This window comes from Besnoitia besnoiti, chromosome VIII, assembly GCF_002563875.1.
Source record: "Besnoitia besnoiti strain Bb-Ger1 chromosome VIII, whole genome shotgun sequence".
NCBI lineage: Eukaryota > Apicomplexa > Conoidasida > Eucoccidiorida > Sarcocystidae > Besnoitia > Besnoitia besnoiti.
The window spans coordinates 1,275,413-1,290,627 of NC_042363.1; the positions used below are offsets into that span (position 1 = coordinate 1,275,413).

The following is a 15,215-nucleotide window of genomic DNA, read 5'->3' on the forward strand; positions in this document are numbered from 1 at the left end:
CGACCTATGCCCTGCACTGATTCCTTCCTCTGTAAGTTCTCCTCTCGCGGTTTCTGCTAAATTTGCCGCTTGTCTCATCTCGCGTTGTTTGCTCATCTGTGCCTCCTAGGCTGCTTATCGCGCAAACTCTTCGCGGCGACCCCACTCGCCTCCGTGCGTTTGAACTCCCGCCGTACCGCCCCGCGGTAGGCGCCCGCTATCCCCCCTTTCTGTGGCAGTTGTCACTCCGTTCCCCACGCGTTTCCCTGAGAGCCTTCGTCTGAAGCCAGCCGCTCCTAGGCTCGCTCTCTGCCTCTCCACTCAATTTCCCGTTCTACCCTGACCATCTTCTGGCGATTCTGCGACTCTCGGCTGACCTACCTTCGCGAGCTCCTTCGGCCGACTCTCTCGGCGCGTTTCTGCCGCGTAGCTCTTTCTTCTGACCCTTTGCCGGCAGCCTCCTCTCTTCATTCCGCTTCATGCCGCAGCCCTGCTTGCCCTGCTGCTCACCCAGTCTTTCTCCGCTCGCCGTGCTCGATCTCCCTGCGCGTCGTCGCACCGTTTTCTCTCTGAGTGATTCGAATGCGCCCGCTATCTTTCATCAGAAGACGAATCCTCTTTCCAGCACGTGTGTGAGAGAAACAAGGTGGAAACAGGAGAAGGAGTTTGCGAGTTCTTTTGCGGCCCTCTTTGCAGCTTCCTGCGATCTCTCAACGCCTCCTTTTCTCTGCCGCGCGCCCGCCCTCGACTTCGCGCAGCTCTCCAGCCCGAGAGAGACATCGGGAATGCGCGGCGATTTTTGATTTTTTCAACGGATTTCGTGGCAGACCCTTGGCGCTTTCTTCGCAGGCGTTTCTTTTCAAAGAGACGCGAGTTTGTCCTTCCCATTTCTGCGCGGTCGGCAGCCCTAGGATGCGAGGGATGAACTCGTGACGTTGCTGCGAGAGAGACTAGCTCGGTTTGTCTTCGCCGGCGGGCGCTCGACTCCTCGCTCGAAGGTTGTCTTTTCCGCGGTTTGGCGTGGACTTTCTTCCTCTTCTTTTCTGGTTTTATTCCTCTCTCTTCCCTGCTGTCTGCTTCTGCAATTGTCTTTTTTGCCTCTGGGAGACCGCTGGAGTTGCTCTCTCTCCGATCCTCTAAAACGCACGTCCTTCGCCTTCTCTGTCTTGAAGAGGGCGACGCTCAACGAAGCGGCGACGCGTCGCCTTTTGTTATTTTTTCTCGTTTTTCTTGGATTTCCTGCCGCTCCTCAAGCCTTGGTCTGCCTCCTCCTCTGAAAAAGTGCCGTTTCCTTCACTGCGGTGCGACTTGGTTTCTTCGCAGCAGAAAACAGTCCCCTCGCCTCTCCTCGTGGTTCAGTCCGACTATTTCTACTCCTGGGGCCGTCTTTCCTTCTCGTCTCCGCTCTCGAGGGGTCGGTTCTCTACGCTCCCTCTGCGTCTCCCCTCGCTTTGGCTTTTCTCTTCGTCTTCGCTCTCCAGCGCGTCTCAGCCCGCTGCGCGCATTTCCGCGCGCGTTCTCGAAGGGACTGCCCTGTTTCGTTATCTGTGTCTTGTTCGCCTCTTTTCTCCTTCTCTTGCGTTTCGCGTGGCGCTGCCTTTTCTCTCCTGCGTTCTCCGTGGCGCCAGTTTCCCCCCCTCTCGCTGCTCTCCGCTCCTCGCCCTTGTTTCTGCGACATCCATCGCTTTTCACGGCACGTGTGCGTTCTTTTTGGCGCCGTCCGCCCGTCGTTCGTCTTCGTTCGTCTTGTCTCCACCATGACTGCCGTCCGCCCGCGGGCCTCTGGCGGAGGCGTCGTCTACTGGGAGAAGCAGGGCGCGAATCGCATGTGCGCGCTGCATTGCATCAACTCGCTGCTCCAAGGCCCTGTCTACAACGAGACGGAGATGTGCAAAATCGGCCACGAGTTCGATCGCCGCGAGCGCCAGCTGATGGCGGAGGGTGCGGACGCCTCGGCCTACAACGACTTCTTCGAGGGCGAGTCTGGAAACGTCGCGCATGACGGATTCTTCAACGTCTCCGTCTTGATGGAGTGCCTGCGGAGGCAGCACATTCAGTGCCTCTCCACGTCGAAACCCGAAGTCCGCGAAGTCCTCGCTAACCCTGGAAGGGAGGAAGGTTTCATCTTCAACCTCAACGAACACTGGTTCACGATTCGCAAAGTTGAGGGCACTTGGTACGCAGACGCGCCAGAGAATTCGCAGCAAAACCGGAGCGCATAAATATATTCATACTGCCATCTGCCGCACACATTACCGCAGCAAGAGAAAGAGGAGCGCGAGAGAGAAGAGAGATTCAGGTGTCATGCCTTCGGTTGCATGCCGCTTCCGACCTGTTCACCCACACGTTCTCCCGTCTTTGGTTTCGCATGACGACTCTTCGTAGTCGTTTCCTCTCGCTGCTACGATGTATGAGGACATGCGTTTTCGAGTCAGCATCCTCAGCGAGAAGACCTCCAAATCTGTGGGCGCGCATCTGTATTTTTGCGAGAAAAACTTGTGGTCCCCACGCGGTCCATCTCCGCACCGCTTGCTTCCCACGCTCTTCCCGAGAGGACAGAAATGAGTCTCTTGCAGCGAGAGAGACTGGGCACGAGCGAAGACACTTGGCAGACGACAGAGATGAACGCTGGCTCGCCATTCCCATGAAAAAGGGGGAGGATGAGGCACTAAAGAGAAATAATTGCAGATTTCTCCTTCGTCCGCGTGGATTCTCCGGCTGAGCATGCTCGGGTTGTGTCCAGACGAGCTCGCGCCGCTCTCTGCGTGCCCTCGAGTCGATCTGAAGTGGATTCTTCTCTCTCTCTGCCTCCTTGTCCCCCTCTTCGCCGCATAAATATCCATATCTACGTGCTATATATAAGTAGTGAGCAGCTTCGCGATTTTTTTCCATTTCTGCTTCTGTTTTTATGCGCTGCAGGTACAACTTGGACAGCCTGAAGCCCAGCCCCGTGGCGGTGTCCCCGGAGCAGCTGAAAAATCTTTTGACTTCGCTGACTCTTCAGGGCTACGTTTCCTTCGTTGCGCGGCGAGACGTCGGACCCCTGCCTTCGCCGCAACCCCAACAGGTGCAGATGCATCAGTTCTACTTGACAAGGCGCGACATGGAGGGTAAGGCGCACATGACGCGAAACGAAACGCCGCGGGCAGGAATTATATACGATTATGATCTTCCTCTACAGCTCTACACTTGTATTAGCGGAATCTAATGTTGAAGTGCAACAGACTCACGCATTCAGATTCCACGCCTTTCAGTTTCTAGTCGCTCGCCGGCCTCGGAGGCGCATGCGGCCTTCGTCAGGGCGCGTGGATATACTGGAGTGTGGATGCATGCAGCTTTCCGGAGAAAGAGTCTGCGCGTCCCCGTGCGAGGGGCTTATGACGTGCAATGAGAGGCATCCTATGCGCGTTCTGTCTTTGTTTCGCGTGCTTACATTTGTAGCGTTGCAGGCTCAGGCGAGAGCGAAGGAAGCTGAGGACGCGAAGAAAGCCGCGGCGCATGCAGACGACGTAAGCTGAAGAATTGCCTATCAGTAGAGAGGCACGCGCGAGGGTGATGCTGAGCGCGTTTGAAGAGCACCAAAGGACACGTGAACTCCGTCGCGCCGCATCTTTGCTGAATGATTGCTCCTTTGTCCCCTCTTGCTTGGGCTTGGTCTTTATTGGGTTTCGGCGACGGCGGAGTCAGTGAGAGTTTTGTAGGTTTTTTTCTGCTTCACATTCCATGTTTCCTTAACTAGATATTCTCAGGAGTACCTTTCGTTCGTTTTCTTTTCAGAGCGACTCAGGGCGTTCGTTTCTCGCGTGGGCGCCGCGCGGCAAGCGCGATGAGCACACCTGGCCTTCTGAAGGCGGCTAGTACGTCGACTGCATCTGCTTGTTTCTGCGGGAGGAACTCGCTGAGGCCTTTCCCTTTTCAGCAGCCGCCGACCCTTTCCATTCAGTCCAGGCTCTCGCTTTGACTGTATCTCTCCATGCACGCGGGAAAGAGGCGCATGTGCGTGACCGCGTCTTTGTTGTGAGACTACTTTCCTCCAACTGGATGCTGGGGGGGGGAAGGCCGCGCGCCCGTGCAAACACCTGTTTGCCTCCATGCCTCCAGCCGTGAAGGCAGGTGGAAGAAGTGCATGCGTCCGCGGGTCTCTCACGCTTCATTTGGAGCCTTTCTGGCGTGTTTCTTCCCTGTGCGCCAGCACACGTTTTCTCTGTGCGCCGCCTCTTTCCTCGTTTTTCCTCAGCCGCTTGGACGCGCCCAACGGGAGCGCGGCGGCGGCTCCGGCGGCCGCTCAGAGCAGCCCGGAGCCCAGCGGCATCGGCGGCGACTTCGGCGATCTCGACGACGATCCTGAGCTGCGCGAGGCCCTGCGGCTGTCGCTCGAAACGTACAAGCAGGTACCAGGAAGAAAATCCGAAAAACACAATATCTGTATGCATCTGTATCTACATATACATCTACATATCTGTCAGTATTCAAGCATGCATGTGTATGACTTGTCTGGGATAGTGCGTTGAGTCCAGTGCGTTGATCGAGTACTGCGCACATGTGTGTACAGATATGGAACATATACGTATATATATGTATATTTGTATGCATCTACATGTGTGGCTGTGTATGCGGGCTTTCGGGTTTGCAGGAAATGCAGGCGCCCCCGGAGGAGCCCCCCGAGGACGCTCAGGATATCTGTACCCTCGTGATTCGACTGCGAAACGGCGAAAGAGTCACTCGCCGCTTCCGCAAGGCAGACACGATGGAGGTATGTGACGCCACGGGTGTCGCGCCTGAGTTGGATGCCTTCTCTGCTCTTCAGCACTTTCGTCTTTTTCAGAGTTTCTGCGGCCTTCCTGTGCCGGGGAGATTCGCGCGAGACGTCGGCGTTCCCGAGAGATCTGTTGTGACTTTGGCGTTCACGGCTGTCTCTGCGTCGCGCGACTGGAGCGATGTCTCTCTGTCGAAAAATCGTCTCCGTGTCCGCGAGTCCGCAGAGTCGAGAAGGCCGCCACGCGTGCGCAGCTTTTCAGTGTCTCAGAGACAAGCCTTTCCGTATTGCTTCGCATTTGCAGATGGGTGGTCCGTGTTTGTTGCCGCGTGCCTTTCTCTGTACAGCACGTCTTCCAGTGGGCGGAGTACGAGGCCTCGCGGCGGAGCCCGACGCCTGGCGCGTCCTGCGTGCTTGTTCAGACGGTGCCTCGGTGAGAGTTTCAGCTGGCGCAGATGCAGGCGATTGCTCTCTAGAACAAGCCATTCACGTAATCTGAAAAATAAGCAATTTTATGAAAAACTAACATCTGCGAAAAGAGGTTTTGATGTCGATGTCCCGATGGAGACGCCGCCACAGCGGCTTCCGAGGCATCCAGACTTGTCAACCTCGCGTCTGGTCAACGCCGCAGTCCAGCTCCCATGTCAAGCCGACCCGCGGGGTCAAGATCTAGAGGAGTCGTATTATCGAGGCTTACCAGGCGTGAAAAGCGTTCACCCAGTCGCGAAGCAGACGCTACGCCAACAAGAATCCGACCCATGTATTCCGTCCAAACTTGTATGATCAGTTCGTTGCCGTGGTATTTGCTCAGTCAACACTGAAACATATCCAATGTAAAGTTTGAACATAATACAGTTTTTCCTTTTATGTTGTTAATGCACGCATGCCCCTGATTTCGAGACATACATAGAGCTCTAGATGAGCACGCTTTCGTTTGCGTAGACGAATGCTCGGGGGGGATTCACAGGCGCGCCTTTTCGCGGCGTTGCGTGTTTCAGGAGGAAATTCTGTAAACTGAGCGGCCAGATCTCTCTCTGCGAAGCGGATGCCGAGGTGAGATATCTCGGCTGGAGTCCGCACAGCCTAGGCTCCGCGTCTGAAAGCGTGTTTTCGGCGTCTGTTTGATGCGCGTCCCTGCCGGCAGGCTGTGCAGACTCCCGTCGCGACTTTCTTCTTTTTCTCGCCCTAACCGATTTTTACGCACGTCGATCTGAATTTAAATGTGCGCTGTTGGTTACGCGACCTCGCACATACCGCCGCGCGCGACCTGCTTCGTGTTTGTGGTGGAGTTGAAGCTTTCTCTGCTTGCTCAGCGGGTCGTGTGCGCTTTGAATAAATGGGCTGGCGTGCAGGTGAGGAGATGTTCACCGCTTTTTCTGCTAGCACGGATGCACGTTTCCGTTTTTTTCAGGGCGTTTCGGTCAAGGGCCGCGATCTGCAGGACTTGGGCTTCCAGCGACGCGAGCAGCTCATGATGATGCAGCTGTAACCCCTTTTCTCTGCGTGACGCAGTGGATTTCATTTGAAGCATGGAGGAAGGACGCGCGGGCGCGCGAGGAGCCACAACAGCAGAAGGCTCCGCCGTCTCGCGGGCTCCAGTCACTCTCTTTAGAATCTGCATAATTGCAGGGCCGCGAGTCTCGAAGGCGACGCGCACGCCTGTTTGAAAACAAAGATTTATGCGTGCTTAGCGCGTGCATGTCAGCCTAGGGGGACCCGCTTGTTCGTTGAGCAATGCAGCAGGGTCTGGTGTGTCGGAGTTTCGTGGAGAGGCCGTGGAGGGGGGGGAGGACGGGGAGCGAATTGTTTTCTTCTCTCTCAGGAGCGAGGGCGATGCGTGGCTAGCGTCGCGTGGTGCGATGCAGCTTCGCGGTTCGCCAGTCTTCAGCGGCAGGGCAACTACATGTGAATGTATATTTTTACGTTTCGCGTGCACACGTTTCTTCGCGGGATGAGGCGCTCACGGCGGCAATTCCTTCAAGGGACGCGTTGCCGTTGCGAGGCAGATTCCCCTTTTTTAAAGGATTTCAAAGCGCCGTTCCTACCGCGTCAGGCGGTGACTTTCTACTCAGCAAACAAACAATATCCGTCTTTCGCAGCCCGACATCTTCTCGCTCCCGAGCTGCATGCGCTAAACCAGGCGCGCGTAGAGAGAGTCCCAGCTCGACCGCTCCAGGAGCCTCTTCCTACACGTGCCCCTGCGATTACGCATATATATATATATATATATATATATATATATATATATATATATATATATATATGATACATATAGACGCGATTACGAATCTATCTATCTATCTATCTATCTATCTATCTATCTATATATATATATATATATATATATATATATATATATATATATATATATATATATATACGCTGATGTGTAGCGGTTCGTCTACAGGCGGGAATATAGGCTCAAAAAAGCTAAAAGCGTAGGACTTCAGTATCACGGAAATAATATTTGCTTGGAAGCTGCAGCCAATATAACTGTTGACTTGGTAGTAGCGAACCTTAAATCCGGTAGTCAGATATACGATAGTAGATAACCCTAAACCCTATGATAATAGCGCAGACCGCGCGACGCGGGCTGCGCGCCGACGCCTGGGGGGCACGTGAAGCCGTTTGCCTTCGCGGCTGGTGCATGTGAAGCTGTGCTCTCAGTGGGATGAAGCACATGAGACTCGAGACAATATTGTCGCAGAAATATGGGAGGGAGCGTTCAAAAGGAGACTTCGCGGTGCACAACGGTACTGGTTGCCCCGTAGATCTAAAGCAGCGACGGAAAATGCGGAGATGAAACAAACATATACACGCAAACGTACGGAAAACGAGGACTCCAGCGTGGACACAAACAACAGGAGAACGCCGAACGCAAACCCCACAAAGCCCTCTCTTCCGCCCCGCCAGCAAATTCCGACAAATGACTCCACGCCTCCTACGAGCGAGGCGGGCGACGGTCCCGGTGCGAGGCCGCACCACCACCTGCGGATGAGCAGATGATCTGCGCGGTCGCGCGCGCATGCAGGCAGACCTTATGGACGCTTGCGCACGTTCTTTACAGTGCTGTTTGCTAGAAAAAAATGTCACGAGTATGCACACGACTCTCGTTCCTGAGGAGCGACGAGCCTCTAGGCGCTGCAGGCGCATATAGTGCGCCACATATACACACGATTCTCTCGTGTGTGTCAGACGGAAAGGTAAACAAACATGAGCAGCTGCGCGCGTCCCTCGCGCCGGTCGCCGCCTCGACGTTTCTCCACACTTTACGGCTCTGCACCGCCAATTCTTCAAGTGCCGTCGGCGCCTGGGCTTTAAACCCACCCGCCGTCAAATAGGGCTGCGTTCCCACGGCCGGCCGCGCGCGACGCGGCAGAGGAGCGTGAGATTTCCGCAGCGCTCGCCTGTCCCTCCAGAGTTTGTTTGTTTTCGGCGCCGCCGTCAGCCCCCAGGTGTGGGCGGCGCGGCGCGCGAGCGACTGGACGCGGCACTCACCCATTCTGCACATCCACAGACAGGCGTGTCTGTTCCCGATGCCGTGGCGTCCGATCCTCGCTCTGGGAGAAACGAGAGGCACTGCGTGCTTCTCGCCTCAAAGTCCGGTACTTTTTAGCTAACGGAAGGCCCTGTTGCCGAGCGCACTCTCTCGCCCCGTTTGCGTCTTTCACCATTCACTTCTTCGCGCACGGGTTTGTCGGCCTGCAGCACCACCCCCCGGTAGAGATGCGCGACGTGTCCAGTCCACGCGCCGCGGGGTCGCTCTCCTCAGGCACGCTCGGCAGACTTGCGGCGGTGAGGATGGCGTACTGCGTCGGGTACGAGGAGGGCACGAAGGCCGCCACTTTTCCTGCGTCCTCTGCGAGTCTCGCCTCTTCCGCAGTGAACTCCGCGTAGACCCTCTCTCCCGCGGCGCCCGCAGAGTCCATCTTGCTCTCGTCGTCCCCCGCCCCCGCCCCCGCCGCCGTGGAGCCCAAGCGGGCGCCGGGCAAGTCATTCTCCTTCACTTCGCGGTAGCACACAGGCGCGAGCGTCGCCGGGAAGGCATTCGCGGCCTTCACCGTCGCGGCGAGGTGCACATGCGCGCTGCCCTCCGCGCCCTCGGCCGCGAAGCCGTAAAACCTCGCACTTCCACTCGGCGCGAGTGGCGCGCCGGTGGGGACTTCGTTTGCGTACGAAGGAACGTACGCAAACGAAGTCCCCACGGGGTAGCAGTAGGCGACGGCCTGAGCGGCCGTCGCCTGGCTCACTGTCATCTGCTGCACGCGACCTGCCGTTTGACTGACGTGGGCGGACTCCGAGGCGCCAGCAGCGCTCGCGGTCTGCGTCGCCTCGGAGCTGGCGACAAGCGGCGCGGCGGCCGAGACGCCGGGGGCAGGCGAGTAGGCGACGGTCGCGACGCCCTGCGGGGGGAGGGCCAGCGCGGAGACGGGCACCGCGTACGGCGCGTAGGAGACCTCTTCGCACGGGACGGAGACAACGGCGACGGGGCTGGGCAGCCGCGAGTGGCGGACTTGGATGCGCGACGGGTAGCGGAGCTGCTTCACCCGCGCGATGCGCCCACCTGACTCGACCTCGTATCTGCTCACGGTCTGGGTGACCGACTTGGTCGCGCGGGCATCAGACGCCGCCACGTGCGTCACCGCGCTCGTCACCGCTTTCGACACCGCGCCCTGGATGCTCGCCTTACCCACGGAGTCCCCACGCACATGCGAAGACGAGGCCGCGCGATCGGGAACAGCTTCGGCCGACAGCTTCTTACCCGTCAACTCCGCCTCGCCTTCTTTCGGGTCGCCCTCATCGGCGACCAGGGACTCGAACGCACACACAGACGGCACGGTTGCTTGCGGCGCCGCTGCGGGCGCCGCGTGCCGCTCTGTGCCGTCTCCTTGTGCGTCTCCTGAGGGGGTCGCGGCCGCGACTGGGGACGAGAGGCCTCTGAGGGAGCCCGCGGCAGAGCTTGGTAGAGGCGCCGCGACCTGTCTCAGCTCTGCCCGCTCCACGCCCCCGCTGCGCTGGGAGGCCACTTTCTTCTCGACTGTGGTCGTCACTTGCACCTGCGCGGTCTTGACTTCGTGTTCCTTCCTCTGAATCTGCTCGAGGGCCAGCATCGCCTTATATGCGGCGACGAGGTCGATTGCCTCGCGTCCGCGCGCCGGCTCTTCGCCCGCTGCCGACTGCGAGCTGCGCACGCTGTCACTGCCATCTCGGATGACCGGCGCCTCGTCCGCCCCGCCCCGCGCACTCACACGCGAAGGCTGGGGAGTGAGCAAACTGCCGTCGAAGGACGCGCTGGACCTCCGGGTCCCGACTGACCCCTCCGGCGCGGCGACGTAGCCCGACCAACTCGAGCACCAGGGCAGCCCGCAGGGACCAGAAGGAAACTGGTCGACGCGGCTCACTACCGGAGTTCGGCACTGACCGAGGCCGTCCACGCTGTCTCCGAGCGACCGGCGACTGTAAATGGAGGCCAGGCCGCGGTCTTCGTTCACGGGGCGCTTGCTTGTCTTCTCGTTCGCGTCGCTTTCGCCGTCGCTGGAGCCTCCGGTCCCGAAGCCGTCTCTGGGGACGTCGGTTCGGGTCGCGGCGCGCGCGAGGATGAAACTCAAGGTATTCTCGAAAGACCCGTTGTGCGTCGGCAGCGGCGTGGGCGGGATGGAGTAGAACGACCGCGTCGTGCCCTGGCCGTCGGCGGAGCCTCTGGCGCCCGCGCCCTCAGGCTCGAAGCCAATGACCTCGCCAAGCGCCCTGCGCACCTCCGCGAGCGACACTGAGACGGAGTTCGCGCGCCGCAGCAACTCTGTGACAAACGTCGTCGTCGTCTCGCTGGTCTCCGGCAGACCGCACGACGCAGCTGATCCGCCGCGCACGGGCGTGTGGTGCTCGCCGGCATTTCCGAGCTTCCCCGCGGCGCTTTTCGTCTCGAGCGGGCGGACTTGCGGCGACTGGCGCAAGACTTCGATGCACTCCCGGATGTCCTTCTGAGTCGACGAGAGCGCTTCCCTGTTGTGCGAAAGAAGGCCTTCGAACGACGCACTCGCCTGCTGGTCAGCCGACGACACCCGCTGACCCTCCACCACCGGCACCACCCACGGCTCCCCAGACCACGGGCCTTCGCCGCGGGCAGGCTGCGGTTTCTGTACAGTCTCCGCCTCGCGGGCGTCGCGCTTCAGGGTCGCCTTGCTCAACGTGCTCGCCTCGACGCCTTCGCCACCGTCCGGCAAGACGCCCGGCGCCGCGGCGGTCTCCGCAGCCAAGAACGCGGGCGAACAGTCGACTGGGGCCAACGGGCAATTCTCCCTGACTGGACCCCTCAACTGCGACGTGGCTTCGGGCAGCAGCACGGGCGTGTGCTCCTCCCGCGGCGCCGGCGCCCGCGCCGCGACCGCAAACTGAGCCGCCAGGGAAAAGGCGCCTGGAGACGCGCACGCACAGCAAGCAACAGACCCACAGCGCTCGTATGCATCCGCCAAGCTTTCCTCCTCTGAGGTGTTGGAAACGGAGAGCAAAAGAGCTCACGCCCGACACACACGTGCAGCGGCGCCATCCTCAACCTTTCTGTCGATCGTTCCACAGACGCTCGGCGCTTCGCTTGCTCCTACGACCCTGTCGACGCACCCTGCATTTCTACAGAGCTCGACTAAGGCCGGGCTTCGCACACCCCTCTCGTCTCGTGTTGCGTCGGCTTTGGTCTCCCCCCCCCCCTCCCCCCTGACACACCTTACTCCCCCCTCCCCTTTCCCGGCTCCACGTTGGCGCTGGCTCGCGTCCTGTTCACGGGGGCCCGCGCTGGGGTGCACCCCCCGCGGATCGCCGCTCCGTGCGCGTCCTTACCGTCTCCTACGGCCGTCGCGCTGAGTCGCCTCGCCGAGCGCTCGAGGGCGGGACCGTGGACGACGAGGGAGCCGTCGCTATCTGCTCTGTGGGGGGGAGGCGCGAGTTCGAGTCGAGCGGTGTGTCTGGGCATCTCGGACTGGCGTCGCCCGTTCTTGATGGTGCTGCCTGCTTCGCCCACGGCGGGCGTGGTCAGGAGCGCAGTCATGGCTGCCTGCTTCGCCTTCGCGCGCTGCTCTCTCAGGCTTCGTTCGAGCTCCTCCGCCGACGCGTCCAGCTCAGCAGCCTTCGCCCCAGCCGCAGTCTCTGCTTCGCCCTGCGCCTTCTCCCCCACGCGCGAATGCTCGACTGTCTCGATCGCGCGCCGCTGCACAATGGAGCTCTCCGTGTGCGTCTCCATGACGCGAAGCAAAACGCCACAGGCCGACCTGCTGCATCTCTCCTCTCGCCGCTTCTCTGCGCCCGCGGACGCGTCGGACGTGCCTGCATTCCTCGGCGTGTGCTCAATGATATTGCGGAGGCTCCTGTAGCACTCAGACAGGAGCGACTCCGGATGGGAGGAAACCTTCAGCGTCTCCAACTCTTGCCGCAAAGTCAGAAGCACGGCGTCAACTGAAAAACACGCACCGCAGAAAAGCACGTCTTCATCCAAACACCGCATGCACGCGCCACGAAGAGACCCTAAACCCTAAAGAAAAAGGGGGGGGGGGGGGTGGAGGGGTAGCGCGGAGGGGGACGCGGTCCTTGTCAACCCGCGGGTGAGCGCCACTGCATGCAAACGTGGATGCACATCAGAATTTCTGCGAACACTTGGTCCACCACGCGAGCATCCCATCGGCGGGGCGGCCTGCAGAGGCGCATCATCACCTCTGGAAGCCCTGACTGTGGCTGTGCGTCAGCTTCTGAACTCCGTGGAGATGTGCCTCTTGGCCTACCGCTCTTTTTTTCCACGAGCGCGTCGAGCAACAAGCGGACGACCGTGACAATGAACTGCATTAGAACCACATTTGTGTTGACTTCGACCCGCTCCCTCTCCTGTGAACAGTCGTGCACACAGCGTCAGATTTCAAGTCTCAACAAACTCACGCGCACACAAGACACAGCGGGCCCTTATCCGCCTCCAGCTACCAGGAGGGCGAACCGGAGGAAAAAAGGCACCACAGACCTGAACCAACATGCACATCTAGCCCCAAAAAAAACTGCCTGCTCTGCTACACGAGAAAGAGGATGTCATATTGCAGCAGGGACGTGTCCAGTGTCCCAGCGCACACAGACGCAAAAGGAACAGGCAAGGGGCGCGCTGCAGCGGGAGAGGCGTACCTTCAACTCTTCAATCTCCTTGAGAATCAGTTGCAGGCTGACGTCCAGCTTCTTGTGTTCGCTGAACAGTCTGAAGCAGGAGGAACCACACACGCGCACTTCTGCAAGTTCACTTTGCGCTCGCTACGCAGCCCCAGCGGCAACGCACACTAGGCGCGCTCAAACGTTGGAGGAACCGGAATGGGGGGAGGAAAATCAAACGATTCGCACATAGCAGGCCGTAGCTGCACTAAGCGACAATTCTGCCGAGACATCCAGAATCGCAGCCGCAACCCGGCCGTGTTGCGCATGTGAACAGTGCAGTTGGTTAAGACGACGCGACGCGGAAGGAGAGAGTGAACTTCACGGTCCTTCAACGCGCTAAAAACCCGAACCTGACGCGACTGAATGGAGACTCGGCGGATGCATTGCTAAGTGACTCGCGTGTCTTCACAAAGGCACCGCGTTGAGGAAGCATACGCGGCAATGCCAGGAGGCGAGGCACCCAACGTGTGGACGCGCCCACTGGCGAGATTACGCGGCATCTGTCCCCGTACTCTGCATGCTGCTTCTTCAACAGCGAGCGCTCTTCCTTCAGCGACTTGAAGTCGATGTCCATGACCTTCAGGTTTTCCCTGTACATCTGAAGGATAAAAAAAGGGACGGAACGGCCCCGATTTGACACTACGGATTGACCTCCGGCGCGATCTACCCCGAGCACCGAGTCGCGGCGCCAAGAAATCGCTCTAAAGGTGGCGTGTATGAGACTCCGTGACGGACACACTATGCACGCAAGTCGCTCAAGGAAAGCATCGCGGCGGCGCGCTGCCCGCCGAGCGCCCAATCCAGACTGCGATAAATGCCCGCGAATCAATGGTGTATGGATACCTATAATGACGTAAAAAGAAGAAGACACAGGGCATATGTCCGCACAAGGTGGCGCCGCAGACGAGCAGGGCAGCCGCAACCGCTTCCAGGGCGAACGCTACCGTAGGCGCTCGCAGAGTCGCAGAGATCGACCGGGAGACGCTTCCTCACCCGCAGAAGAGAGCCCGGAGACTGCGGCGTTTGCGGATACGATGAATCCTCGCCTTTCTCTCCGTCTTTAGGCCTGAAGACATGCGCACGCACGCCAAAGCTCTGAGACCCCGCGCGCCCATGCGACACCCCTCTCTGCCCGTGATAAGACCGAACACTCAGGACCACCGCGGCAGCTCAACACACAGATGGACAGACGAAGAAACGCACACTTGTTCTCGCAGGATTCATCCCAGTTCCACATCGTTGTCCCCCCAAGTGAAGTTGAGAATCACAGGGCCGTTATCAGCACGTAGACGCACGAACTGCGCTGCGCAGGAATACGCCAACTACCATACAGCCGAAGGGCTACCCGCATATATCGCTCCTCATCAGCTGAAAAAACCCGTTTCGCGCATCTTTGCAGGCATGCGTCCCCATGAGAGCACCGCAGATGCACACGCCGAGCGGTGAGTTTAGTCCGGAGCTTATCAGACGGCCGCAATGGCGAACACGACTGTCGAGATCTCTTCTTTCTAAACGGCTGCTCACGCTCAACGCCCTCATCCAGGCCTGCGTTGTTTGGGATACGGAGAAGCGAGTCGACGGCTCCACCGCCGGCGCTTCGTAGAAAAAGGCAGATACACTCAGCTCTACGGTTGAGAGGGGCGATGACCCCCTAGTCACGTGCGCGAAAAGCGTGAGGCGCGTGCATACACACGCATACATAGATGTATATATCAGTACTTTTCAAAAGCGCCTGCGCCTGTGGCGGTTGCCTCATGCGAGCCTTCGCGCTGTGCTTGCAGGAGCGCCTGCATCTCGCAAATCAATCGGTCTTTTTGGGGGTCCCCGGCAGGGGAGCTGCCGCCATTTCCGCCGTTCTGCTGCAGCTTGAGCAGCGCCTTGAGCAGGAGAACTTTGAGGTTGTCCGTCGTGGAGACGCCGCGGGCGCAGTCCCAGCCGAGTGACCCGTAATCGCGCGAGAGAGACGCGCTGAGCGACCTCCCTGCTGCAGTCCCTGGGCTGAACTCCTGCGACCCTGCCACCTCGGAGCCCGCCGCAGAGGCTGGAAGGGGGGTGGTGACATCCTCTCCGCGCGCCGCAGGCGCTGCGGCGAACGCAGAGGCCGACATGCCGACAGGGCAGCAGAAACGGGCGGAAGGGGCGCTCAAGGAAAGAAGACGCAAGACGTGAACGACGACCTTCGTCTGGAAACAGCGCGTCGAGCGGTTGCAGGATAGTGGAGGGAGAGCGAGCGAAGAGCGAGGGCAACGTCGCTAAGAGGCGGGCCGACAGAGCGACAGACAGAGTGTCTGGCTTCAAGTCG

General features: G+C 59.3%; 2 protein-coding genes across 2 annotated transcripts; one reads left to right on the forward strand and one right to left on the reverse strand.

The window, feature by feature from the left end:
• Nucleotides 1-1,736: 1,736 nt before the first annotated feature.
• Nucleotides 1,737-6,224, forward strand: BESB_083110 (josephin protein; the record flags this gene model as incomplete). The annotated part of the gene is made up of 9 exons (XM_029366661.1): nucleotides 1,737-2,155; nucleotides 2,899-3,089; nucleotides 3,421-3,488; nucleotides 3,757-3,836; nucleotides 4,217-4,370; nucleotides 4,613-4,732; nucleotides 5,083-5,168; nucleotides 5,734-5,788; nucleotides 6,147-6,224. The coding sequence occupies 9 exons, from the start codon at nucleotides 1,737-1,739 to the stop codon at nucleotides 6,222-6,224; spliced, it is 1,251 nt and encodes a 416-aa protein (XP_029217121.1).
• Nucleotides 6,225-8,409: 2,185 nt separating this feature from the next.
• BESB_083120 (uncharacterized protein) lies at nucleotides 8,410-15,021 on the reverse strand (the record flags this gene model as incomplete). Its single annotated transcript, XM_029366662.1, has 7 exons — nucleotides 8,410-11,150; nucleotides 11,570-12,181; nucleotides 12,505-12,604; nucleotides 12,890-12,959; nucleotides 13,426-13,511; nucleotides 13,907-13,979; nucleotides 14,633-15,021. 7 exons carry the CDS (start codon nucleotides 15,019-15,021, stop codon nucleotides 8,410-8,412), a joined length of 4,071 nt encoding a protein of 1,356 aa, XP_029217122.1.
• Nucleotides 15,022-15,215: the final 194 nt, after the last annotated feature.